Below are 10,577 nucleotides of genomic sequence, written 5' to 3' on the forward strand. Positions count from 1 at the left end.
GCAAACTTATTTGACCAGTTGATCTTCAATCAAAACAGACAATTCCCTTTTCATCAGTTCTTAAGAGAACTTTGCTTCAAGGTGCAAGAAAGCTGTACTTTGAAGTCTTTTTCACCAAACCCTGGAACCCATAACAATTGGCTGTTGGTCATGCAGATTGGGAATTGTCATTCCAGTGCAAAACTGAAGGACTGGAGACTAGGAAAAGCAGATGTATTTCTTTTACTCCCCAAACTTATCAGGGAGATGATTATTGGGATAATGAAAAATATCTGCTTCCCAGAAAAATAAAGTGCTTACAAAGAAGGTGCCACAGATCCAGCAACCTGGTTGTCAACCAAGTATTTTATTAAATATAGAGTCCTATTCCAATGAGAAACAAGTGGGTGAGATCCAAGCTCAATTTTGTTTTTGTTATTCTCAGCAACACTTGGGCTGCAATTTCTGAAAGCAGCAATGATGTGAGGGCAGCTTCCCAACTGGGCTTAGAAACCTGTGAGAATTGGAACCAGTCAGAGGAAGGCCAGATATGTCTCAAAAAGTCAAGACAGCAGTTCTGATGCATTTTATTTATTTTCAGTGCAGGTTGGCTCATTTAAGTAATTCTAAGTAATTTTCCTTTTTCTGTTCCATTATCTTTGTTTGTTGGTTGATCTGTTTACAGATATTGGCTAATTTCTATATATAAATGTCCTAGATTCATCCCTCCCTTAGTACTTGTCTTGTTTCAATTATTAAAATAAAAACCATTCTTATCCAATATTAGGTTTTCATCAACACTGCACACTCCGCAATCTCTTGGGCTCAGGGGAAACCAGGGCTGAGTATTAACAATTTTAGTCCTGGGAAAGAGGGATATTCTGTTCAGCCCCAGGGTAAAAGGAAGGCCCCTCCCCATTAAAAAAAAATCTGCCCCGGATGGTTCATGCTTAATCACCCTAGTGAGAAGCTGGAATCCTTGGAATGGGAAGTGTCAGTTTGTATCATGTGTCCGTACCTTTGGTCAAATTTAAGCAGTTTCCTATTTAAATTACATGTTCCCTAAGAGAAAAGAGTAACCATAATTGGACAGTTCTTGAAGCAAGAAACAGACTTCACTAAAGAATGCGGAGAAAACAGACTCGCTGAATTCATCCTATCTTATCCAAACACCTATTCAAGGCCTTACAAAGCTTTGCTCAGAAGGTATCATAGCAACATGGAGGTCACAATAGCCCGAACAACACCTGTCTGGACAGATTATTAGCCTTAATCTTTCCCCAATATAAGACAGGCCCACTGAGGGTCACATGCTCTGTGCAGGAACAGGAACCATCAACAAGGGATGGGTGAGCTACCACCAGCTATAGTTTTAGACAATGGCTCAGGCCTGCTCAAGGCTGGTGTTGCTGGAGATAAGGAACCACGTGTCATCTTTACCAACTTGATAGGCCGTGCCAAGGCCAAGTCTGTAATGCTTGGTGCTGGCCAGAAGGATTTCTACATTGGCGATGAAGCACAAACCAAGCGAGGGATCCTCTCCCTCAGGTGCTTAGCAAACACAGGGGAATGTAAACCATAGGAGATAAGTAAGAGTTTAGCTGGTCTGAAAACCATGTTAAAACCAGGGGTTTTTTGTCATAGAACGCTCAGAACGGAGTTCCGGCACCTTTTTTGGTTGGAACCTTGTAGGGTAGGCAAGGTGGGTTGTATGACATGTGTGAGTTCCGGCACCTTTTTCTTTTACAAAAAAAGCACTGGTTAAAACTATTTACTTAGGGATGGGAATGACTTCAGAAAAAGGAATCTTAGGAATTAAAGGTTGGAATGATGATGTAAGAGAAGATGAAATTTACATGAACATAATTTTAGGCCAGGTCAATGACGTTTATAGTACCACAATGGAAAAGGGCTATTCTGAACAACAGAAAGTCAGTTTGATAGATTAAGGCATTCTGTGATGATTGACAATGACTTCTGGTGTTGATTCATGTAACTGGATATTAACTCAATAATAGGCAGCAATTGGCAATCTTTCAGGTTGGTCATGCTGGTTGTACGTATTGTTGGTTGGAATTAAATGTCTGGAAAGGCATATGTTGTCCATTCAGGTGCTATTAAAAGGAACTAGAGGTACCTATGCTGGTTTTTGGAAGGCAATGAAGGGTATTAGAAATTCTTCTCTACCCATAAGAATAAAACTCTGATTTTCCACTATACTACACTATGACAAGGTCATCACAACTCAGCCTGTGAATGTGAAATCATTGGGAAATACCAGACTTAATTTCAGAACCAAAAGAGCATAGGGCAGGGGTAGGCAACCTCGGCTCTTTTATGACTCATGGACTTCAACTCCCAGAATTCCTGAGCCGGCTGGCTCAGGAATTCTGGGAGTTGAAGTCCATGAGTCATAAAAGAGCCGAGGTTGCCTACCCCTGGCATAGGGGAAAACATCTTAGCTGAAAACAATGGCAAGCCATATCTTTATTGGTGTTTTCTCTAGAGAACATTAGATGAAGGGGACTTAAAAAAATGTTTTTAAGAGAAGATGTTCCTCCAGATTGTAATCACTTCTCAAAATGGGAGGAGAGACTTACTTACTGGTGTACATCAAATTGAATTATTTATTGTAAAAGATTGCTCCCTTCCATCTTTGCTGTTACTATTCAGATATCCCAACTATGATGGCTATTTTTTTCTTATTTAATTTAACAACTATCATGTGTCTTTGTCATGATTTTGTATTAACATACCAAATATTAAAAATAAAAATCAGCTTGGCTATGCTCTTAAAATATGCCCACCTATGTAAAAAGATGAGGTTCATTTGGAGTGTGGCACATTTAATTAAGCATAACAATAGTTTAACTCTGCTAATTAGTTACTATAATAAAAACTATATGGTATGAATAATTACCCAGTCAATTCATTTCTTTAAATGGCCTAGTTTGCAAAAGATTCAGAAGTAAAGACAAAATATCCATAGTGAAGAGATGGTGGGGAGGGGGAGAATCAAATAGATTATTTTGTCTGCCAAATTAGGTGCAATTGATTCTGGAAATGTTATTATCCATATCTATATCTACACACACACACACACACATACACAGTGCAGAAATAGAAAGAAAAGGGGGAGAGATTGTAGCAGGTAATGGAGCAAAGGAAGAGTTCAAAACTTTTTTGTAATAGGTTAATCATGATCCACGCTGGGTATCAAAGTCCATATGATAACTTTTAGATAAGCTAACTTTTATTGTCATTTTTTTACTGTGAGCACACTGGTCCACATTAAAAATGAAATTCTGTTGCTTGCTCTCAAAAATGTATATATCTACCATATATGTATATATCTATCCTATACATGTATATATATACCCTATTCATAACACACATATACACGTGCTATATAAATACATATATATTTATACCTACACCCATACATATAAATACATTATAAATATTAATCATTGTCCATTTTGAATACATAGCAGAAAGAAGAAATGTAAGGGTTCACAAGGTTGATACTATGGAAAAAAACTATGACTGAATCTAGATCAGGGCTTTTCAACCTTTTCACCCATTGTACCACTTTTAGGATATGGCAACATCTGAGTACCACCAGTCACCTAACAAGGCGCCAAAACTTGACTACCGAAAAAAAAGGAAAAAAGTGATGAAGTACAGGTAGTCCTCGACTTAAAACAGTTTGCTTAGTGACTGTTCAAAGTTACAATGGCACTGAAAAAAGTGCCCCCCAAGCCGCAGCCAACCAAGACACTTGCCTGCCCGCCCGGCGGCGCTCTTCCTCCTGTCCGAGGTTTTCATTGTTGTGAGCATTTCTGTTGAGGATTGGCAGCATGGGTGGGGTGAGGAGGTGTTTGGTTTTTATTCCCCCCCCGTCTGCTGGGTGGTTGCAGCAGGTTTTGGTCACTTCACATGATCCTGGGTCACTGTGACAATCATAAATATGAATCAGTTGCCAAGCATCTGAATGTAAATCACAAGAGCCTGGAGATGCTGCAACATTCCAGCTGATCGGTGCTTCTGGGCTCAGCAGAAGCACCAGGATCAGTGCCGAGCTCCATCTGGAGCCTGGGGCTGATCCTGGTGCTTTCGCTGAGCCCTGACAGCCCTGCAGCTCCAGCCGTCTCTCGCTCAGGCTTGTGCAGTGCTGCCACCATTTCAACTCATTCCCCTCCCCTGCTACCACTTTTCCAGGATGGTCGCGTACCACCTGCCAGGTGCCAATGTACCACAGGTGGTATCCGTACCACTGGTTGAAAATCCCTGATCTAGATGTTCTGCTTCAGATACCACGAAGCCTCCACCCACAAACAAAACAGGTTGTGAAGAGCATGTGTAGCGTCCCAGACAATCCTGTGCATCTAAATATGCACATGTTGCCCATTACTGATCTACAGCAATTGATTTCACAAAGAACTTTCTACCCCCTGTTCTAATACATAAAAGTAAAGCAATTCAAAATATAATAGTTTGTTTTCAGTTTCTATATTTAAAATGTTAGTGCAGGGCCTCTTTCTACTAGGAGCAACTTCACCCCACAAAGACTATTGATAACATTCCATGTATATGTATTCCATAAAGATTTAAATGTGTTGTTCAACCCTTAGTCTGCTCTAACTTGAAAAACGTTAGGAATAGCAATTAAAACTATGACCAATGATTACGAGCCCCAGGTGCCATTCTCCAGTTAACCAAGGAGCACCATGGATGACTCTTGGCCAATCATTAGTTCTCAGCCCAGCTTATCTGAGAAAGTTATGAGAATTCAGATGGAAAAGAAACGACTCTACACATATCATCCCAAATTTCTATACAATGAAATGAGGAATATGCATCTAACAAAAATATAAACAGAGTGTAACTAATATTAAACTACTACAGTATCCTTTCTTCGACAGAAGAACATTCTATGTTATAAACTGGGATCCATGAAAACTAAAGATATTTGAACTGAGAAGCGTTGACATGGAAACATGTCCTTCGTGAATTTTTAGAACTTTGTCTGCCCCCTCTCCAGTTCATCAAGTTTTAGATATATGCATGCTTGTATGTATGCATGCTTGTATGTAGATATGCTTGCTTGTATGTAGATAGCACAAGCTATACATCAGTATTAATTAAACAATCCAATAGGTTCCCTAGATGTTTTCACAATATGTTGTAAGGTAATGTCCTCACTTTCTTTAATTCTCATTTGTATTCAACAGATATCCAGTAGAACATGGCATTGTCACTTCCTGGCCAGACATGGAGAAAATATGGAAGCATACTTATGAGAATGAACTGAGATTAAACTCCAGCACAAGACCCGCACTGATCACCGAGGCACCACTTAACCCATTATCCAATCGTGAACAAATGACGAGGTTGCTCTTTGAAAAATTTGAAGTTCCAGCCCTCTATGTGGCCATTCAGGCTGTGCTGGCCCTCTACGCTGCAGGTCTCACAACAGGTTGTGTGATGGATTCTGGGGATGGGGTCACTCATACTGTCCCAATCTTTGAAGGCTACTGCTTGCCTCATGCTGTTCTCCGACTTGACCTGGCAGGCCGGGATCTTACAGATTATTTAATGAGGATCCTGAGAGAAAGTGGCATTGCCTTAGTGAGCACAGCTGAAAGGGAAATTGTGAGGATCATCAAGGAGGCCTTGTGTTATGTGTGCTTAAACCCTGAAGAAGAAATGGCTAAACAACCTACTGCAATAGAGAAAACATGGAAATTGCCTGATGGTCAGATTATCAGAATCCACAATCAATTGTTCCGCTGCCCAGAGACCCTCTTTCGTCCATCTAACATTGGCATGGAAGCACCGGGAATCGATAAACTCTTATTCAATACCATCATGAAATGTGACATTGACTTAAGGACCACTCTGTATGCCAATATCCTTCTTTCTGGTGGTTCCAGTCTTTTTCCTGGGATTGCAGACCGCTTGACTAAGGAGCTGATTCGCATGGCTCCCAAAGACACTGAAGTCCTGGTCCAAGCACCTCCTGACAGGAAGATCTCAGTGTGGATGGGAGGATCCATTCTTGCTTCTCTCTCAGCCTTTCAGGAGATGTGGATTTCCAAGGAAGAATATGCTGAAGTTGGGCCTAACATAGTTCACAGGAAATGCTTCTAGATTCCTGTTGCACTGAAACATTTTTATTTAAAAAGGTGTGAAAAGAACATCATGAAACACTTGGTGAGATTTATTGCCTCACCTATTTGAAAGACAAATAAAGGTAACAATTCCATGCCTGCTTCCTTAGGCTATATGTCTGTAAATATCCTATAATACCATGATTGCTTCAAATGTATTTTCCTTGTATATATAGGCTGGGTCATACAAGATACTAAACTTAGGGTAACAAATATGTTGTATTCATACAAATAAACCATACTATAGCATAGCATGATAGCCTTGTTTATGCCACATGTTTGCACAACACACTGAACCACAAATTAACCAACCCCCTTAAGTTTACTCTAACATACTGTGTGAATCTTGATAAAACATGCACACTTGTAGTTTAAAACATGTGATCCTCAATTCAACAGAAGACTTCCATTTTGTAAAGAAATATTTGAACATTCTAATTTTACAAAAAACTACGCAGCTTGGAACTGCCTACAATATATTCTTAGACACTACTTTAACAATTCCTAGGTCCTTATTTAAATTTTGATTTTTTAAGTTTCCTCCACTTATATTACTCATGTAACCAAGGATACCATGGCCAATGGTATTGAAACCACTATTCTGGCTCTATCGCAGATAATCAACTAGCATAAACAACACTGTCTAAGGCAGGAAAAGGCACTGCCTTTTAAAAACAAATAAAATATCCCTAAAACAACAGTAGTAGTCTAGTGTAATATAAAGAATGTGTTCTGCTTCTTGTTCCTGGGGAACCCAGAATCTTGGCCTAGAATTTAGGACATTTTACCACTTGCATAAAATGACAAAGCAAATGAGCCTTACAATATATTTTTTATATTGCATCCCCATGATGCACTGCCTTCCTGCCCCCAACCTGTGAATTATCTTTAGCTATATCAGTGTTAAAGTAGTTTTCCTCCTTAAACTTACAGCACTCAACAACATAAAAAATATATAAAGTCTGTTACTCTTTATTGTGTTGAAAGTGTAGTGGGAGAATCAGTAGTAAGTGGGATTAGAGAAGAATTTATTGGTGTTTCCAGGCTGATGAGAAATTGATTAAGAGGAGTTTCTTAGATTTTTACTCGAAACTATATTCTAGAGAAAACATACAAGCTTTAGATATAGATAAATATTTACAGCAGGGGTGTCAAACTCAATTACATTGAGGGCCGCATCAGCATTGCAGTTACCCTTGAGGGGCCGGGTGGGTGTGGCCAGGGTGGGCGTGGCCTACTGGGTGGGCATGGCTGGAGTGTGTGTGACCTACTGGGTGGGCATGGCCAGCTCTACATTGTTTGCGTCAATGGTGCCTACGGGAGCCTGGGCAGGAGTGGGACAAATCTGAGGGTCTCCGGCAGGAGATGGGACTGGGGCAAGTGCCAAGGCATGGTCCACTGGAAGAGCTTCACTGTTCCTCTCAGGCCATGCGGGGGGGGGGGAAGGCTGGATGGTGGTGCGGAGGTCAAATGCCCAGCCCAGCCCTCAAGTACCCGCAGCACTAAGCCCAGCCCCACTTCCCCAAGGGGGCGCCCTGCTGCTGTGCTTGCTCTCCTTAGCCAGGTTGCTCATGATGGGTATGAGGACAACGTCAAGAGGGAGGCCCACTTCCTCTCCATGTGAGGAGACCTGGCTTTGTATCCAAAACCTCCTTAGCAATAGGATGGGAGACCCCCCAGGTTAGGCCAGGAGGCGGTGGCAAGGGGATGGTGAAATGGCAGCAGGGAAGGACTAAGACAGGACTTCCCTCAGACCCTCCTTCTCTACTTCCTTCCTCCCTCCTTCCTTCCTTCTTTCCTTCCTTCCTTCCCAAGAACAGAGTGATGGGAAAATATTTGAGATGAGGGAGGGAGAAAAACAGGCAAGAAATGCAGCTGGGAAAGTGTCATCCTTCATGAGGAATGAAGCAATGCACCATCATCTGGAAGTGGCCAGCACATGGCCCTCTCCTCACAGCGCTAAGAGGCTGAGCCGGGTGGCACAAATCTGAAGAGAAGCACAACGCTGCCCAGCCCCTAGCCTGCCTGAAGTAGCCAGGGCCATGTGCTGGCCACTTCCAGGCGATGGTTCATTTCTTCATTCCTCACAAAGGGTGATATCTCCCTAGCATGCACCCAGGGGGCGGGGCCGATGCGGCAGGGGACGGTCCCTCACTGTTTCCAGATGGCCTTGTGGAGCTAAGACTGAATGTATTTCAGCATAGATGGCCACCACAAAATTGTACATTGGCTCCTGGCTGGCCTGGGCCGGAGCCAAGGCAGCGGGGGCCATTCCCTCACTGTTTCCAGGATGGCTTCGCGGGCCACATGAAACCACTTCGCGGGCCGGATCTGGCCCCCGGGCCTTGTGTTTGACATGTCTGATTTACAGGAAGCACATTTTCCTAGGCTTTCAAAAGAACAACAACTTGAGATGAATCGCTTAATAACATCAGAGGAAAACTCTTTAGCTATTAAACAGTTGAAAGTGGGCAAGGCCCCGGGAACAGATGGATTAACAGCAATTTATTATAAAATGTTGGTTGAAATGATTGAACCTTTAAAGATGTTGTTTAATGAAATTCAGACTGGAGGAGCAGTTCCTCCATCTTGGAGGACAGCCTTTGTATCATTGATTCCAAAGGAGGATCAAGACCTTACTCAACCTAAAAATTATAGACCTATATCGCTTTTGAATATAGATTATAAGATCTTTGCTAAAGTATTGGCTAATAAATTAATGCAGGTTTTAAAGCAAATGATTCATAGTGATCAATCGGGATTTATATCTGGAAGGTATATGAAATATAATGTAAGACAAATTGTACATTTGCTTGAATATTTGGATAAGAACAACCAAGTCCCTGCAGCATTGATATTTTTGGATGCAGAAAAAGCTTTTGATCAATTGAATTGGCAATTTTTATTTAGAGTTGTTGAGGAAATGAATTTTGGAGAAGGATTTTTACATTCTATTAAAGCTATATATCAACAACTAACTGCACAAATTATAATTAATGGGGGGTTAACAGAGATGCTTAAAATTGAAAAAGGTACAAGACAGGGATGCCCACTATCACCATTGTTGTTTGTATTAGCGTTAGAGATTTTATTAATTAAAATTCGAGAGTCTTCTATGATAAAGGGAATTAAAATAAAACAGAATGATTATAGATTGAGAGCTTTTGCTGATGACTTGGTTGTGACATTATCTCAACCAATACAATCGGTTATAGAGTTGATGGAAATTATAACTCAGTATGGCAAGGTTTCAGGGTTTAAGGTAAATAGTAATAAGACTAAGATATTGTCTAAGAATATGTCTATGGGTGAAAAGGAAATGTTAATTAAATTAACAGGTTTTGAAATAGTAAAAAAGGTTAAGTATTTAGGAGTGTATATTGCAGCTTCAAATGCAAAATTATATAAGAATAACTATGAAACACTATGGTTGAAGATACAAAAGGATTTAAATAATTGAAAAAAATTACAATTATCTCTATTGGGAAGAATCACAGCTGTTAAAATGAATGTTCTGCTGAAGTTTCTTTTTTTGTTTCAAATGATACCTATATTGAAAAAGGATGCCAACCTTGATGAATGGCAGAAGGGTATTAATAAATTTATCTGGGTGGGTAAGAAACCAAGAGTTAAATTTAAGATTCTGCAAGATGCTAGGGAAAGAGGGGGACTCAAGGTGCCTAACTTGAAATTGTATTATGATGCGGTGGTCATGACATGGGTTAGCGATTGGCTTAATTTAACTAATAAAAGAATCCTCCACCTTGAGGGTTGGGATTTGGTATATGGATGGCATGCATATTTGCTTTATGATAAAAAGGTAGATAGGACTTTTAAATCTCATATTCTTAGAAGTGCTTTGCTGCGTGTCTGGAAAAAGTATTATTATAAGTTAAATTATAAAATACCGATTTGGGGAATTCCCGGTCACGCGATAGAAGGTGTATCTATGGGAGTGAGCTTGGATATGTTTTCCTATAAGGAATTACTTAGATTGGAAGGGAATAATTGGCAACTTAAATCATTAGATGAGTTAAAACAAGAAAACATAAGTTACTCTTGGTTCCAATACACCCAATTGAAAGCTAGGTGGATCAGAAGGTTGGCATTACAATTACAGATGAAAACTTAGTAAAACAAATTAGAGATTTAAATCGTGCACATATAAAGAGGATATATAATGTTTTAATTGAATTGGACTCGGAAAGTTAGAATGGAATTGAAAAAAGCGACTCATGATCTTTTTCACACTTATGGCCATTGCAGTATCCCCATGGACACATGATCAAAATTCGGATACTTGGCAATTGGTTCATATTTACGATGGTTGCAATGTCCCGGGGTCATCTGATTTCCTTTTGAGACCTGATGAGAAAAATTAATGGGGAAGCCAGATTCACTTAACAGCCATGTTCCTAACTTAAC

The 10,577-nt window shown here is 40.3% G+C and overlaps 1 protein-coding gene across 1 annotated transcript; it reads left to right on the plus strand.

The window, feature by feature from the left end:
- Positions 1-1,324: 1,324 nt before the first annotated feature.
- Positions 1,325-6,132, plus strand: ACTRT3 (actin related protein T3; the record flags this gene model as incomplete). The annotated part of the gene is made up of 2 exons (XM_083363264.1): positions 1,325-1,527; positions 5,214-6,132. The coding sequence occupies 2 exons, from the start codon at positions 1,325-1,327 to the stop codon at positions 6,130-6,132; spliced, it is 1,122 nt and encodes a 373-aa protein (XP_083219390.1).
- Between the last annotated feature and the right edge of the window lie 4,445 nt (positions 6,133-10,577).

This window comes from Vipera ursinii (genome assembly GCF_947247035.1).
Source record: "Vipera ursinii genome assembly, chromosome: 5".
Classification (NCBI taxonomy): domain Eukaryota; kingdom Metazoa; phylum Chordata; class Lepidosauria; order Squamata; family Viperidae; genus Vipera; species Vipera ursinii.